Raw genomic sequence first — 17,459 nt, forward strand, 5'->3', positions numbered from 1 at the left:
GATCCTTTGTTTGTCCTGGTTGCACCAGACTAACCAGTCTTTGCATATCTGGTCTATTTTTGCCAGGAGTAAACCAGTTTGATTTTATACAAACTAGCTGAACAAGCACTTGTCACTATCACATGTTCTGGCAAAAAAACAGCCTACATCAGCAACCAGCGCTGACGGTGTCACAGAGCTCAAGCCAGCTCGTATTGCCTTGGTAATAAGCATTATGACAACGTGATTAATATAATATTATGTTGTAAACTGACTAACAGAACCACTAGTGTCTGACAGGCCATGTGCATTTTAGAGCCCAGGCTGGTCTCTGCAACATGAAAGAGATCAACTTTCAGCAAAGGTGGGAGGAGTGGCGCACACTGTCTTCGTTTATTCTAAAGTTTGTGTGTTTTTTGGGGTGATGAGTCGAGACATGGCGGAGTGCATCTCACAAATATGGCAACAATTTGGATTTGAAACAGATGGAACAGGTATCCTAACTGGCTGCAAGCACCGTTTTGAGCTGAACTTTCATCAGATGCCGTGTTTCTATTTATTCCCATTGCTCGCCTTAAAAGCACAGCAACTGACAAAGAACGGCCAATTCATTACGCTGAAACAAGGAATTGTCTACACAATGCCTCCTACTTTCCCTAGCAAAACCAAAGCAAGGCTATTTGCTGTTGGCTTTAATACATATCATTTTCAGTAAAGAGCACAATATAGAATGTGTTTTCTGTTTTTAAAGTAACGTTACAAACGTAGGAAGACAGCAAGTAGGCTACTCACCCATCTTTTAAGTGGTTACCTTCCCAGTCTGATCTTGAGCTACATGGTTTATTTAATGATGAAACAGAAGTGCACATTTAATAGATTCAAAGTGGACAGAGAGCTCCCGTGTTATGTGATGATACACAATAGTCAGGCAGCCGTTTTTTGTTGGGATGTGGTTTCATTGTGTTGCACTTGAGAGCAGCAACACAATACGGTACACCAATCGCGTCAGGTGTTTGGCTTACTATCAAACCAGTTTTAAAATGTTCACATCAGCCCACACACATCTGTATACTGAATAAAATGCTGATATTTATGCAGTGTTGATATAAAATTTATATCAAATTATACTTTTGATGAGTTTATCACAGTAAAGATAGTAAGTAATAGCAACATAAAGCCATTTTTGGGTCGCATTATACATGCACTTAATAGTGATTGACTAGTACAGGCAAGATGTAAAAGGGAAAATAATTGCTAATTTTGGGTGTTTCCCTCAGGCTTATTAGTGACACAAGCCAAGTGTTACAATATATCTACCAACAGGCAGCAATGGGATCACAGTTGATCCAGATGGCAGCCCTTCTCTTCTACTACTTACTCTCCTGTTACTGTCAATTTTATTAACAAGCACAAAACACTTGTGTGTTCTTACCCACCGAAAAATCACCCACTTAAGATTAAATCTCAGCACAGGAATGTTTCATGAGCAAAGCCCATTGTGTATGCCGTACATGTGGACAGACAAATCACATGATCCATTATCTGTTCCGCCATTGGAAACAAAGGAGAAACAAAACAGTTATGGCGTGGTTCCTGATAAATTCCAAAACCAGGCCATGTGTATTTAACAGCACAGCTCTTTAACTTGTCTCCTCTTCTTGTTCTTGTCAAGCTGAAGAGAATCAATAAGGTGCAGTAATGCTCTGTGCTGTGGTCATGCTAATGAAAGACTTTAGGTGGCAGCTTCCACCTCGGATCTGTGGCAGAGTCTCACCTGAGGAGTTGTTACTCTAAAGGATGCTCCTGTTGTGGGGGTGGCAGGTCGTGGAGAGATGCTGTTCTGGGCTTGAGCCTGAGCTTGAGCCTGAGCTTGAGCCAAAGCCTGCTGAGGAACCATCACCAGCTGGCCCAACTCTGTGCGTACCAACACCATCCCTGGAGATACACGGGTACAGTCATTAGAATAACACTATAACATGACAGTCACTGAATGTTTTTTTGTGTAGCTAAATACATATATATTATATACTGGATGTGAATGGTAGATTTGTGGATTCTACTGGCAAGTGTCATCCTAAAAGGGAGATTTATATTCTAAAATTCTGGCAGCTTAAACAGTGATTAAAATAAATACTCTACACAGGCAGTCAGTGTAAATGAAATATTTAACCTGCCAATTAGAGTCTCATTACATAATGATAAATGGGAAGAGTTTTCTAAGTGGCAAAGGCACTTCAACACAACTTTAAGACTGAGAAAAGAATGGAAATAAAGGTGTAGCAAATGAGGAATAAGTAGCATAAGGAATTTTAAACTGCATTTAACCTTTGCAACATTACTTGGCTTTGTGCTACCTGCACAAAGCGAACATTACCAAGGTTGAGACACGGCAAACCATGGGTTAAACTGACTGCAGACAAAATGCTGAGCTTCTTCTGTGGTAAGTGGACATGGTCTAAGTGTAAGGCATCCTGGCATAGGAAATAACATCTGTTATTTTCATATATCAGGACAATTCATCATGCTTTAGTGTTTATTTCATTGCACTACAACACTACTTACAATGCTGCTTCCTCATATCAACCTTCCAGGGAAAGATCTAGATTGTGCTGGCAATCAGACTAAGGCACACATGAAAGTCAAAGGATTAGGAATTGAGTTGAAGCTCTGATCATGAGCTAATTACACTGACTCTTTGCTCTTTCTGAAAGGCTACGACTGCAGTTAGCATAATGTCACGCTTGTGAGGTAGCCCATGTCAGGTCAAGATAAAATGTTTTATTACACATGTGTTTATCTTTGCAGGATTTCCATAGAGTAAAAAAAGACATGAGGTCAATCGAGAGGTTGATCGCATTTTCTGATATCTCTATCGGCTATCTGACTGAGCCATTATTCCTGAGGTGAGATAACTCAGAGCATCATTCAAGACAAAACAGCTGGGGAGCACACTTTCCCACATGACCACTCTCCACAGATATTACCTGCCAGTCTTACTCTATGACAGAAGAGCAGCTTTATAAAGGCTGGCTACCTGGCAAATGTGAAAAACATACACTTGTGCCAGTTTATTTTGGCAACCATATATGTTTATAATGTATGTTAATTGAATTGTTACATAGGGCTTTTGATACACTTGATAATCTTGGAACAATTTAGATCAGTAATTCTCCCAGTGTCAGACAATAAAGTGATTTGCACTTACAAAAATTATATTCATGTTTCAAAACAAGACACTCCAGAGTGATTTAAAAAACACAGAGCACCACTTCTCCATCTGAGTTGCCCAAAACATTTCCCTGTGCATCCCCAACTTTACTTCGATTGAAACAACACAAAAATTGAGGGCAACAGGTCTCCACTTATTGAGCTGCATTTTCTCAGGCAGCAGTAATAATCAAAAAGTAAAATCCACTGAAAGGGAGGGTCATTGTTTTACAAGCATATGCCACTTTATAGAAAGTAATTCTACTACACAGTTGTCTTGAATCATCTGATTTTTTTCACGTGGCAGAGGAGCTCTTTTTTTATTACTATTCTTGGAAGTGCTATTAGGAAAAATAAGTCTTTGAAATGTTGGTGACAGTCATGAGAGTTGTTAGCATTTTTACAGTACATCATGTGTGACTACATTGGTGGTGAGATTTCTATATGATTTCATTGGAAAGAGTCCTGTCTTTTCCTGACAGTGAGCTCATCAAATTATTTGCCTTAGGCTATAAACGTGACAGAGTTTACAGGCTTGCTTTCTTGTGGAGACGCATCACCTAAATTAGTAAAATGTACAGATACATTTCATTTGACAGTTTGACTGCAAACTTGCAAAGTTTTGTCTTATTTGCTGTTGTTTATTTCACAATTGTGATATTTGTTGTGGGCTGTTAAGGATGCTTGGTGTAAATGTAGTACTTTGCACAGCTCAGCTGTCACATCACGGCTGGGTGAAGTGTTTGATTCCCCATGGGGCCACCCATGCTAAAACTCACAGTACAGCTACTATGAATAAAAGCATATATGAAAAGGCAGGTTTTACCTTAGGAACGGGCACCGTCCCATAGCACACACAAACACAGGACAACTGAAAAGCTTCCCCAACACAAACAGACAAACATGGGACAACAAGAGGATGCCACACATGCACGTGGATCCTCATACCGAGGACAGTGACACAAACACTCTCACGCTGACAACCAAGCCCATGAGACGCAGGTATTTTAACACAGGTGTGAACAGCATCTTCTTGCTGCTCTCCTCCCCATCCTGCAAACCTTACCCGGTGGGATGGTAAACCCAGGGGGCAGCTGAATGGTCGTCTGCTGCTGAGGTGGTCTGACAATCAGCTGGGGGGCTACGATCCTTTGAGGTGCTGTAAGTCCAGGACGGGGTTGAGTCTGTGCGGAGGTGGCCACAGCAGGAGTTGGAGAGGGGGCTGTGGGCCTGACCATGCTAATAGTGGTGGTCACTGATGTAGTTTGACCAGTAGCACATACTGAACTTGCTGCCACCCCTGTAACACAGGCAGCAGCTGTTGTGGAGCTCATAGGCTGGGTTACTGTTGTGGTGGTTGTAGCTGCTGCTGTAGTAGTTGTTGGTGGTGGTGTGACAACAGAAGGCGCAGAGGAAACAGTGTTTATTACAGAGTTGACACTACCAGACTGGCTTGACATTACAATTTTGGACTGACAATCGTCTGTTTTGGAAGCCCCAGTTTCTGTGACCGTTTTGCTGTGGTTCCCCTGTGGAGCTGAGGAGGTGATGGGTCCTATGCGAGCGCCCTGCTGGACCAAGGCCGACACACTGGTCCCGTTGCCGTTCTGGGCTATGCTCGCTACAATATGACTCGGGAGTCTATGCAAAGCAATGGTAGGAGTCCCCCGGTCGAGAGCAATAGCCGACTGACCTAAAGGGAGGTTAGCGTTTGATAGGGTGAAAGTCGAAGTGTTAATAGAGGAGGTCACCGGTCGAGTAGAGTTCGGTGTGGCTGCACTGGTATCCACAGAGCTAACGTTTTCAGCCACCGCTGTGTTGCTGTTCCTTCTCGTCGTTACAGCTGCGCCGTTCAAACTCTTTATCCGAGCCGAAGCGCTCCTCCGTGGGGTGCTTATGCGTTTCCTCGGTGGGTTAGCTTCCGTCGACGTCTCACCTGTGCCCGGGCAAACCTTAGACCCCCGGCTGGATGTGGTGCCGATGCTGGCTGGCGTAGATGACAAAGTTGACACACCAGATGCAGTCAGTGTTGTGATGGATGCTCCATGTGATAGCGAGCCGCTGCTAGTGGCGTTCACACAGGCAGCCGAAGTGGTGGAGGGCTCGCCAAAAGCAGGGGTACAGCCCAGAGACGGAGATGTGACAGTTTTATCCAGGCTAACGTCTTTAGAGTTGATCTCCTGGCGCATCTCAGGTTTATTACGCCGTCCTTGTTGTTGTTGTTCTAGTGTTGTGGTGCCCACTGGAGCTGGTAGCGTTTTTCCTAAGTGATGGTTAGCGGGGGGCACTGAGCCAGCGCCTCCGTTTTCGTCTGCTTTACCTGCTGTGTTGCTTTGGCCAGCAAGCTGTGACTCCAATGAGCCCACTAGGTCGCTCACAGCTTTTTCATCCACCTCTGAAAAGAGCATATCTTCCAGGGGGTCGGAGGCGCCCGCCATCTCTGATCACAGATAGCTGTCTTATATTTTTTTTCACAGTGCGCCTGCGTGTTACTAGGCATTGTGGGAATGAATCTGACGTCATTAGAGGAGGGGTGGGGGGCATCCCGCATCCTAGTTGTGTATTTTTCGTATTTCTCCTCCCAAATATGTTTTATCTGGAATAATATGCACAGTATGTTCAAATATACATCCTTATCCTTTTTAATAAAAACTGTTTAACAATAATATAATTCCAGGAAACCAATTAATTACCTTTAATGGACTGTTTGAGCTTCTCTGAATTCCTCAATACTTTTGGCATTCCTGTTATCCCAAAGGGGATTGCCACTGTTATGGATGATATTCCTTCTGGAATTCTGATTATCCTAGGAGAGGCAGAAAGACCAGTTTTGTTAACCAAAAATAACCCGAGGGCAACTCCAGTGGGTGAAATCTGCCTGCCTTCTACCTTATGTAATGGGATAATAACAGTAACATATGTTCATCATTTCAAAAAGATGTTGTTAGTATTTCTGCTTTTGTACCATATTCTTCTAGATATGTGGATAACTTAAACTGGAAAAATATTTGGAATCCTTCATACAAATATCTCCTTACCAACACAGTAAGGGAAGTGTACTTCAAAATCACACATATTACCCTTCAAGCCATTATCTTCTTAGATTAAAGAAGGATATTTGTGTTATCTGTTCATTTTGTGAAATGTATCCAGAAGCAATGTTGCATCTGTTTTGGCAATGTCCCTCCACTTAGCAGTTTTAGAAAGATGTATCCCATTATATTGTTCATAGCATCGACTTTAAATTTTCTCTTTAAAGGGAAAATGTACTGTTTGGTATCTTCAGTAACATTAATACAAAACTGAATGGATTACATATATAAAAACGATGTTCATTCTAGCAAAGTATCATATTTATAAATCAAAATTTAGCCATTCTAAATCTTTAAAAGTACCGTTGTGTTACGTAACGATCGCAAAGTAGGCAATTAGGCATTCATGATATATTTTCGAGATGAATAAGATTCAAGGTTTAAAATGAAAACCGTGCAATTTAATGTCAAAAGCAAATTGTGCGGTAAAAATACATATTCTACATTTAAAAATATATTATCTGGCAATATGGGGGCAGGGTGGAGAGAGGCGGTCTCGTATAATCTCGCGATATGCTAGAACGGCTGAATCTTAAACCTCCGTTAAGCACCCTATGATTAATAATTAATTGACTATTTTTTGTCATCAAAAAATTAATCATAAAAATGAACTAAACTACCCGTGCGGTCTTGGTTTTACCGAGCGCAACATGTTTTTGATTATATTGCTACTGTAAAGCGGAGAATTGGGAGGAAAAGGATGTAACTTCAGAGAAATGAGGCGCAGCCTTTCTCCCAACATCCTCAGCGGCAGGCGAAGGAAAATGAAAACGGCCATGTCGTGGTAGAAATCACTCCTGAGACGAGCGAAGCTTATTCACGGCGTAACTTACCAACTAATGTAATGTAGTTTTGAAACTACAGCTCTGAAAGAAACACACTTGACCTCTCGTTTGACAGAAACAGATTCCGCTGAAATAAGTGCGTTATCATAAAAAGAGGACAAACATGAGCGGAGGAGGGACGCCGTATATTGGCAGCAAAATTAGCCTAATCTCCAAGGCCGAGATTCGCTATGAAGGAATTTTGTACACAATTGATACTGAAAACTCGACAGTAGCTCTTGCTAAAGGTAAGTTAAGTAACCAAGAGGTAAGCTACAGAGTTCAAAATTGTTATAATATAGCTTACAAAGGTGTTTAGCGATGGAAAGCGGTAATTAATTTCAGCGCAGTTAGCTGTGTTAGCTAGCTTAGTAGCCAACTGATAGCTAAGTGGTGCTGTAGTTAACATTCTGCGTCCTTTGTTTACGTTGTTTGGGCTTACGTTAAATATATAGCCCTTCTTGCTGACTCCTAAATAGCATACCGTATCGAAAGTTAATCCCTTGTTACTATCAAATATCCCTCGGTAAAGTTTTATTTACGAGTTAGCATCTAAATTGTATATTACGTCTTTATCCTGAACGTCTGTGAAGTGAACTTAGATAAAGATCCCACACTTTCCTACACAGACGGTAACTTATTATGTGAAGCGTATAGAAACCCTACAGACTTAAAAAAAAAAATACCAGTCATATAGTTGATTAAAGCAATAGTTGATTCTTTAAAAGCCACTTGGTGTGATTATTTGGTTACTTTTTATTATTGGGTACCCATTTGGCCATTGAAACCAAGTGGAGGGAAAAAAAATCTATCGTTAACTTCTAAGTTACCTCTGGCTCACTCACAGTTCCTTGTGTGTGTCTGTGTAAGTAAAGTGTTTGTCTAAGTAAAGTTATGAACACTTAAGTGACTTCCTATCATATAATTCAACATTAAAATTGTGCATCTTTATTTGTAGCTCTGAATGGTACACTTAAAAGTGGCAGTATTGCCCAGTGCAAGGATCTACACAGGAAGCATATCTACCAAGCCTCAGTAAATATGTTAATAAAGGAGAGTCTTTTGAATTATCCTGTGATTTTCTCCAACAGTTCGCTCTTTCGGCACTGAGGACCGGCCCACTGACAGGCCTGTTCCACCTCGGGAAGAAGTGTTTGAGTACATCATCTTCAGAGGAAGTGATATAAAAGACCTTACAGTTTGTGAGCCACCCAAGGCTGCCAGCTCCCTGCCTCAGGACCCTGCTATTGTTCAAGTAAGTTTATGTATATGCATTCTTGTACACGTTTTCTGTATATTTTCTGTATAAGTCATAGGAACGCTTAAATATTTTTCGCATAACTTCTCTGGGGTTAATACACTGTGCACGCTGGCTCACTGTCATTCTGTCATGGCTTACTGGGAAGCTTGGTTAAAAGAGGCTCGTTACTTACAGTTATTAGTAACACCTGTGATGACAACTCAAATTGTCTGCTGTGTAAAAGGGGTGTTCTTTCAGTTTGCCATGCCCATGAACTTACCCAAATAGGTTCAGTGTTATTGATCAAACTTTAAAAGTTGTGCAGAAACATGCAGATGGGCAATATGGGTAAATTATTATTATTACTAAGATGTAATTTTTTTGTTAGAAAGATGGCTGCTGTTCAAAAAACATGCTGTCATATAGTTAAGATCTCACACTGTTACTGATTTTCATAAAATTTGACCCTAATCCATGTTATTTGAGAATGATGTCAAAATACTACTGTTAAATTATCACCTGCTCAAGCTTAAGGAAACCTTTTTAAATGGCATACATTTTGAGCTGTCAGAGCAGGAAAGGCACAGGTGTATCTAATGATGTCAATTATGGCTTCATCTTGTTAAAGTCTACTAGTAAACCAGCGTGTTAGAGACAAGGCTTTGAAACTGGCTCACCTAAATAAAATTCACCTATCATTAATTAATGTTATTATATACACTTGTTATTATATACATAGCCAGTCACAGTTTAGCTCTTAAACTGCATGTAAAGTAAATATAAATTTCACTTTGCACACATCAGTTTGAACAAAAACATAGTTTCACAACAGAGTCTAGATTCTATTGGTCCAAACAAATGTTAAATAGATAATAAATAAATAAATAAATAAATAGTTTGCAGACACTGAGTACTTGAACACTTGCCCTGAACAGAGAAGTTGGTCTTCTGCTGAGACCAAAGTAGTACCATAAGGTGGTCAAATGATAACATAACAATAATAAACACCTCAATCTCCATGTGTCAAAATGTTTTAAATTCAAAACCTTCCATTTACAGCTGATACCTTTTCTATCATTTCTGATTTCATGGTGTCAGTCAAAATGTCTTTTATGTCAATGAGGCTCACTGAAGTTTTTTTTTTCCCATTAGGTTTATTATTATTACAGTTATATTTTAGGACTACACGTTGATGTCTTGAGGATGATGTCTTTATCTGTTTCAGTTGTATGACATGAATGGATAATAAATGTTAATTATCCTACATGAACCACATTTGAATATGTGTGATAGTGTGGTTTTTGACAGGGGTTGTTGTGGTTTTTCATTTGCATGATTTTATGTGGTTTTTTTTCCTAGTCATCACTTGGATCCAGCAATGCTGCTGCAGCAGCACCATCATTCCCAGCGGCTAGTTGCTATGCTCCACTCAGCAGGACCTCTGTCCCACCATACAGCCAGTTTGGTGTTACACCCCTTGCAGCTCAGCAGTTTGGATCTGCTGGAGCGGGAGGTATGGAGTCGTTCTTGTTGGAAATAAATGTCTAACTGCACTAACTTTGTGGATTCACAGGATGCGCTATAATGGAGAGCTGTGAAAATGTTTCCTCTCTCTACATGATTATATGATTTTATTTATTTATTTATTTTTTTTTTGTGACATAATTAAAGGCAATAAATTGTTAAGGGGAATTATTGCCTGTTTCAAATAACTGTGCAGACAAGTCAATTTTTGTACTTGTTGTACTGGTTAGAAGCTCTAGAATAGTTTTTTTGTATTTATTGCAATGATTTGTTTCAACACTATCTAATGAGTACTCACTCAGTTGAGAAATTTCCAAACAAGCCCTGTAAGCAAAGTATCTGATTCTTAGATATATTTGGAGCAACACCTGACTCCCGCTGATTTGCATATAGATTGCAGCTGCATGTCATTTTTCAGTATCCTGCTGTTCACTTGAACTCTTGTGTGCTTAAGTGGGATTAGTGAAGATGATTAAACAACACATTTCTGATTAACTGTTCTGCTGAATCTTGGAAATTTTAAGGTGCTTAAAGGAGGAGGCATTTACAGCTGCATATGTCATGGATTGTCTTACTAAATATGTAAATTCCATTTCTGTCTTTTTTGTCATACTGTGACATTGCTTTGCAAATACATTGAGCCAAAATTGCATTTATTAAATATTAAGTGTCAGTGTCGTCCGTTGACAATATAATGGAAGAACCTTTGTGGTCAGAGTTACAGTTAATACCAGGTGTTTTGCCGCATTCACCATATTGTATGTCATATTGTATCTGTCAATATCAGGTGTATCCCCCAAACTGTCCACGCTCCTGTTGGGTGCTGCAAGACAAACTACGCTGCCCAGGCTTTTAGGAAAATTATATAATTTAAATTTCACTTTGTTGTCTGCAGGGCGCACCAGTCCCCAGCTGGACTCTTTAACAAAAAGTCCCCCCCTGGAGCAGACAGTGCAGACCCCACCATCAGCTGCCCCAGCACCACCTGCGCCTGTAGGACAGAGGAGTCAGACGGCGGTGGCAGCTCCCAGACCCACCAGCACTGCCGCTGGCAGCCAGAAGCCCCCAGACCTCCTGGAGCAGAGAAAAGGTGAGAATACCTGCTAGACTTGTAATGGTTAATTTCTACAAAGGTAAAAGTTTGCTAAATCTGTGGTGAATTGTGTTTGTTGCTGATCAGCTCCTGAGGTCCAGAAGGTGTCACAGCCAGATATTGAACACGGTACTCTTGAAAATCGCGATCCCAACAAGCGTCAAGCTGGTAAGTAGCTCTCCACCTTTAATTAATCACACCCAGTAACACATTTAATTACATGTACTAAAATATTTGCTTTCATTATTTATATTATTAGTAGTTATTTTAACCTCAGGTATCTACAGTGCAATCAAAATGTATTTGGACAGTGATATGTTTTTTCACTTTTACGTCTCTGTGGTCTAACACATTGGATTGAATGTGATGAAACATTGAGGTTAAATAAAATGGCATTGTTGGATTTCATTTTCCCCCTGTCGTTTCTCAGCTGCTGCTCAGCCCACCCGCCGTGGCCGTGGAAGAGGAAACCGCAGCAGAGGCAAAGTGAATGTGCGTAGAGATGGCGCCATGAAGTTTGAAGAAGACTTTGACTTTGAGACTGCCAATGCCCAATTCAACAAAGATGAGATTGACAAAGAGCTCCAGAACAAGCTGAAACTGAAAGGTACGGCTTCAACACACTTCAGCCACAAGAAACCTGCCAGAACGTTAAAGGGAAAAATGCCTGTCTGCATCATGTACATTTGCTCAGTCTGACATTTTCTCATGATAAGACACTGACACCAGCTATAAGTTGAAAAACAAGGGCAGAAAATTTATCATAAGTTCCATTGGCCTCATGGTGTAAAACACAGATGCACTGGTTGAGACAGTACATGTGTTACAGGTGCAGTTACTGGTATCTCGAAAGAGCAAGACAGTTTGAATTTTGTTCATCATATCACCGTTTTTGCCAGCGAAACCCAAGAAAACATTTTAGCAACCAGAAGTAAATCTGTGGTAGAAGTAAAACGTTTGGGATACAGTGCTGAGATACACAGTAATATACTAGAGTTTTGGCATCTTCAGTCTAGATTCCTGTAGCCATACTACTTTACAAATCCCAGCATGACTTTAAGGTCTTTTCCAGCCCAGATGATGGTGTTTTAACAGTGTTCAATGTTTTACAAAATTTCTTCCAACATGACCACAGATGACAAACCTGAAAAGGCGCTTAATGGAGAAGAAGCTGCTGAATCAGAACATCCAGCCAATGAAGGGACCAATGAGGAGGAGGAGACTGTGATAAACACTTACTATGACAAGTCCAAGTCCTTCTTTGATAACCTGTCCTCGGATGATTTAAGGTATGTCAGTATGTACATTGTTTTTCAATTAAGCTAAATATATTCTGAGGAATTCAGATTATAACTACTAAAGTGGGAGTTATACTTGTGCGTCAGCTCTACGCAGAGTCTACGATGCGTGAGCATGTGTATGTGTGCAGTTTATTTATGTTTTACTTATGTTTATGTTTATTTTAAGGATCCCCATTAGCTGAATGCCTTGGCAATCAGCTAGTGTTCCTGGGGTCCACACCTTACATACAATATATTACACTACATTACATATAAAACATACAGTGGTGTGTCTGTGTCACTCAAACACTAAGCGCCGGGGTTTCTGTCAAGTGCTGTAAAGTTTTTAGTTGATTCAAAACGCACCCAAAAACACACATTAAACATGGCTTCATAGCAACACTTTCAAACACAAGTATACAAATCAGCTTTACTACAACTTGCGGCATTCACAGACAAAGCACTTGTCTTTTGCTGGACACATTTTCCCCACAAATACAGCATGCTAATGTTATTAGCACAAGCCTATGGCATTTTACATTGTATAGATTAGCCTAGTGGCTAGAGGACTTTTCCTCCGCTCATATGAAGCCAGGGACAACAGCAACATTTAACAATAGTAACGTTACAAAATTCGGCTCCATTACAACTCACAAGGTTCACTGACAAAAGAACTGTCTTACACTAAACACGTTTTCCAAAAAAAATACAACATGCTAATGTTATTAGCACAAGCCTATGACATTTTACATTGAAATAAATAAATAATAAACATGAAAAAATATTTTACGTTGTCTAAATTAGCCTAGCGACAAAGGGCGATTTCCTCTGCTCATATGAAGCCAAAATAAATCACACACGCGACTTAAAATGATATTTTTGTGGAGGCTTTATTGTCTTCACAATTTTTGATTCCTTATCTGTGAAGTTAAAGTAAATAAAAGCTTTGTCTCCACTGAGGGAAATGGTTTCAGCTGACACAAATTACACAGAAGGTCTGCATTGCCACGACGTGTAGTTACATTTCTGGGGAGGTGCAATCAGGCTACGGGATAGGGTATGGCATAGGCTCTATGTCGATGCAGAGCCTACGCTGTAGGTGCAGCTTAAGTATAAATCCTGCGTAATGCTTAAGACTGTGTTCAGACTTGATAGCACTGCTTCAAAACAAAGATGCAAGGGTCTATGTTGGTGCACTTACCTATTGAAAAAGATGAAATACAAACCAGGTGCTCTCATTGAAGGCTCATTTATCTCTTGATTTGATGCTTGCAGGTTAAACAGTAGTATCGGCACATTATTGGCCACTAGGTATGATCCTAAGTGGACATGTGTTTGCATGTGTGATTGGACTGCGCTGCAACAAAAGTTGAATCAGGATCAACCTGCAATCTTTTGCCGTAGTCTCCATGAGGGCTTTACCATAACAATTCAGGGGGTTTGTTGGACAGTGTTGCTGTCAGTCTGAACAGTGTCTATGTGAAATGTTCTTTAACTCACTGCATGGCTTTATACAATGAACTCAAGCCTTAATGCATTTATTTAAACATGGAAATTATACTCTGTTAACACACTAAAAGATTTTTGTTTTTATCTCTTTCAGTAAAGGGGGTGACAGAGGATTTTCAAGGTTTGTCTCACACTTTATTAACTATTGAGGGAGGCACCTCAGGTGAATGGGACCAAAGGTATTAAAGTTATAGTGAAAATGCACAGGAATACAAATACAAACACTTTTTGGATTTTGACTTTACATGATTACACGACTGTACAGATTGGGGTTTGTGTAAACTATAAAACTACACTATGTACTCGTAACACTACATAACAAAGTACGCAGAGACACAGAGCATCGTTAGCTGTCAGTTGAGTGACCAACAAAATGTCACTGAATGTTAAACAAAAGTTCTGTGTGTTGATAAAGCTGCAACATTAGACTCACTTTTTACTGCAGAGAGAACTGAACCGGGTTTTTCATAGTGTTACCCAATTTGTACTTTCTGATTGTAATTCTTTTTATCCTGAATATTGAGATACAGTCTGCATGATATGCTCAAATTGAGCGCGAAAATTACCATAGTTTCCTGTGGTGCCTCCCTTAATGTCACATTTTTGTTGAGGTATGTTTGTTAGCCAACAAGATGGGTGCTGATGCGGCTTTGTGTTTGTGTCAGGGATCGAAGGCCAACCTGGGCAGAAGAGAGAAGAATGAATTCTGAGACATTCGGCATCCCTCTGAGACACAATCGAGGAAGAGGAGGTTTCCGCGGCCGAGGCTTCATGGGACCCCGCGGAGGCCGAGGTCGACCGCTGAGCAGAGGTTCCTTCGGGCCACCCCGGGGTCCTCCGCCTGGTTTCAGAGGCGGATTCAGAGGTGGCAGAGGAGGCCGGGATTTCTCTGATTTTGAATACAGGGTAAATCCATTAGCTTTGTGACCGCAGATATCACAGAAGTATTGTTAAAGTTCAGAATGTTGAAAAAAGAGAACATCTATGGTTGTTCTAAAGTTTTGTGTTTTGTTTTGTTTTTTTTTTTTCCCCAGAAGGACAACAAGGTGGCTGCGTAGTACTGTTGCGACGGATCCTTGAAGAGTCGTCACCCCTCGTTATGAAATGGTTCCTGTTGAAGAAATGATTTGGTCTCAATATTTTGACAGAAAGAATGAAGACATCCTCTCAGTCACCAGCACCACGGCTGACTGCTTTACATCAGGGGCGTGAGAGTGCAGCTTCCTTTTCTCCACTTCGGGAATTAGGCTTTTTGTTTTTTGGCCCTGACATTTAGTTTGACAAACAGTCACCAGACGGACAAGAGCGTGTGTAAATACCTTGCTTTGGAGTAAGTCTGTATTTTTGCATCAACCGAGTTCATTTCTTACCGAAGTCGTCTTTGATATTGAAAGCTGTATGCAGAAAGCCCACTGATACTGTGAGTGGATCACGGTTCATGTGATCAATAGCTTTATTTTTTATTTTCATTCAGTGTTTGATCTTTTGATGTATGTCGGCACCAAAATCCACTTCAATGCCCGTTGCACCGTTTTTTTTCTCTGCTCACACTTAGTTTGGTTGCCATATGTTCAGTATTTCAGTATTTTTACCCAGTTTGCAGGATTTGTTTTTTGTTTTTTTGGGACATGCATTCATTCTCAATGAAGTAGTGAGTTTAAGCCAGCTGAAAGAAATAAAATCTGAACTGAATATTTTTATGAATGTATATCTAGCTCATCTTCAACTTAGTGTGCCCCTGCAAAATGTGGCTCATCCGTCAGACTCATTTGTAGTTTTTAGCAATGTGCGTTCAATATTTAGAATTGCGTAGATCATACTTTCTTTCCCTAACCTCCCACGCCAGATGAGTTATGTTTCTGCTTTATGTTTGTGGCTGGAGCTGTCAAGGCAGCCTAATGCAGGCAATGAGATAGGAACCAGCCATTGGACTGATATACGGGGTTCACAGCATTAGCTTTAGAGCATTTGTCGACTTTAGATTTGTTTTGTTGAGCGGGTCTGTTTTTATATCGTTGACTAAACAAAGAGCATTCCCGTGATTTGTCTGTGAAAGAGCAACATCCATAGTATTATTGCCTTTAGACATTCTTAGGAAAGGAAAGCCTTGAGTGTTTTCAGTTCTGTAGTCACAATGACCTTGAACAAGTTGGATTTGGGTTTTTCAACAAAAAAAATGCTCCGCTATTTTGCCAAAAAGAATATGTGAGCACTTGGTTGGGATGAGGTCATTGTCGGTCTAAAAGTACATGTTTTCTCAGTTTAGTACCTGTTCTATCTAATCTAATCTAATCTACTTTATATGTCCAACACACACTGAGCCATCTGCTAACGCATGTTCTGTTTGTTATCAGCGTCCTTTGAATCGTCTTACAGTTGTGTCATAGTTTTTTACTGTCGGCTGTTTCCACTGCAAAACTGTGCTGCAGTTTTGTACGGATTGTTTACTGAAAATGGGAAATCTTGTCAATGATTGGATGATGTCACAAAATGTATGTTCAAGGTTTCTGATAGGTATCAGCCCTCTGACAAGTTTGTAGTTCCTCTTGTTTCATTGTTCTCGATGGGATCATTCTCCGGAGTGATTTTTTTTTTTTTTTTTTTTTTTTAAAACCAATTTGTGAACAAAGGGATGTGACCTGGATGTGGTGCCAGTGTGATGGGGGGGAGGAGGGGGAGGGGAGGGCAGATTCTTTTTTTTTTTCTTTCTGGCTCTGATTTGTTAGTACTTTAGGGAGTGCCTTCAGAGTGGTGAATTCTTACAGCTCTCCCTTTAACTTAAAGGTCGACACAAGTATTAATAGCACTACAGGGTGAGACTAGATCCTTCTCAGTAGCTGCGGTTGTTTAAAACAAAGCAGCCCAGTTGGAAACGTGCTGTTTGACTGGACACTCTTGCACAGGTTGCTGATCACTGCATGATAGCCGTAGGAACCATCACTTCATATGGGCTTTCGCAATAACCAGCAGGCTTGAATTTGAGACAAAAAGTATTACTGAACTATTACAAACTGACATGTTTTCATATGTTTGTTACTCCTTCCAGTCACTGGAATTGTAAACCAGGAATTGTTTTCATGAGAATATCAGCAAAATTGAGTTTTTACTTAAAATAAAGAGTTGTACAATATCAGTGTGTCTGATGTTTTATTTTTAATCCACAGTCCTGAATTTTCACAGTGATGATACATCAACAATGTGTGTCTATCCTTCAAATAATACCATGTGTGCTAAATCAAAGGAACGCAATATTTTCATAACTTCCCCTGATTTGGTGTTTTTGTCAAGATTCAAGTATGCAGTACAATATGAAAGTAGTTCGGAGAATTAAAGGATGAAGTTTGTGTTATGAGAAGGTGGTCGATAAATGTTCAGCAGCAGAAAGTGTGTCTTGCTCATTTAATTGCAGGATATTCAGATGCAGTAAATGTTGCAAAGGGTATATTTTGGCAACTTGTGTTTTCTGCATAGATAGAAGCTTGCCCGCCTCCTTTCTATGCTGTCCTGATGTCCAGGAGGGGGCGATGGTGAGTGTGATTGTGGATGGCAGAGTAGTGAGACATCTTCCTGTGACTCAAACATTGAAACCTTAGAACATCTTTTTTTTTTATCTTGTAATTTGAGACTTTATATGGTAATAAAACACAACAATAGGACGGGTGTTTATTATTAGAATAGCTCTACCAGAGGGCGACATTCGTATAGACACCG

The 17,459-nt window shown here is 40.3% G+C and overlaps 2 protein-coding genes across 5 annotated transcripts in view; one reads left to right on the top strand and one right to left on the bottom strand.

Annotated features, from left to right (window-relative positions):
- LOC125905732 (transcription initiation factor TFIID subunit 4-like) overlaps positions 1 to 5,637 on the bottom strand; it is a 97,070-nt gene extending 91,433 nt beyond the window's left edge. For all 3 annotated transcript variants that reach the window (XM_049603935.1, XM_049603928.1, XM_049603920.1), the window contains exons 1-2: positions 4,253 to 5,637; positions 1,754 to 1,914 (exon numbers count right to left, since the gene is read on the bottom strand). In XM_049603935.1, the coding sequence (XP_049459892.1) occupies positions 1,754 to 1,914; positions 4,253 to 5,624 (1,533 nt within the window). In that variant the 5' untranslated portion in view covers positions 5,625 to 5,637. The remainder of the gene's footprint in view (positions 1 to 1,753; positions 1,915 to 4,252) is intronic.
- Positions 5,638 to 6,917: 1,280 nt separating this feature from the next.
- Positions 6,918 to 16,878, top strand: lsm14ab (LSM14A mRNA processing body assembly factor b). Of its 2 annotated transcripts, none has more exons than XM_049602077.1 (10): positions 6,918 to 7,350; positions 8,194 to 8,357; positions 9,702 to 9,855; positions 10,762 to 10,956; positions 11,047 to 11,127; positions 11,390 to 11,566; positions 12,095 to 12,248; positions 13,843 to 13,869; positions 14,414 to 14,654; positions 14,786 to 16,878. In XM_049602077.1, exons 1-10 carry the CDS (start codon positions 7,227 to 7,229, stop codon positions 14,804 to 14,806), a joined length of 1,338 nt encoding a protein of 445 aa, XP_049458034.1. In that variant the 5' UTR covers positions 6,918 to 7,226; the 3' UTR covers positions 14,807 to 16,878. The 2 variants fall into 2 exon arrangements, with proteins under 2 accessions (XP_049458034.1, XP_049458025.1); XM_049602068.1 differs by having other exon boundaries at positions 6,924 to 7,350; positions 14,783 to 16,878.
- The last annotated feature ends 581 nt before the right edge of the window (positions 16,879 to 17,459 follow it).

The sequence above is a fragment of the Epinephelus fuscoguttatus genome, linkage group LG2, assembly GCF_011397635.1.
Source record: "Epinephelus fuscoguttatus linkage group LG2, E.fuscoguttatus.final_Chr_v1".
Classification (NCBI taxonomy): Eukaryota; Metazoa; Chordata; class Actinopteri; order Perciformes; family Serranidae; genus Epinephelus; species Epinephelus fuscoguttatus.

Bases quoted from the DNA above. Each gene is read 5' to 3' on its own strand.
- lsm14ab (XM_049602068.1), top strand. From the start codon at position 7,227: ATGAGCGGAGGAGGGACGCCGTATATTGGCAGCAAAATTAGCCTAATC. The intron at 7,351-8,193 runs GTAAGTTAAGTA...TTTCTCCAACAG, and splicing joins GACAGTAGCTCTTGCTAAAG to TTCGCTCTTTCGGCACTGAG. The intron at 9,856-10,761 runs GTATGGAGTCGT...TGTTGTCTGCAG, and splicing joins TGGATCTGCTGGAGCGGGAG to GGCGCACCAGTCCCCAGCTG.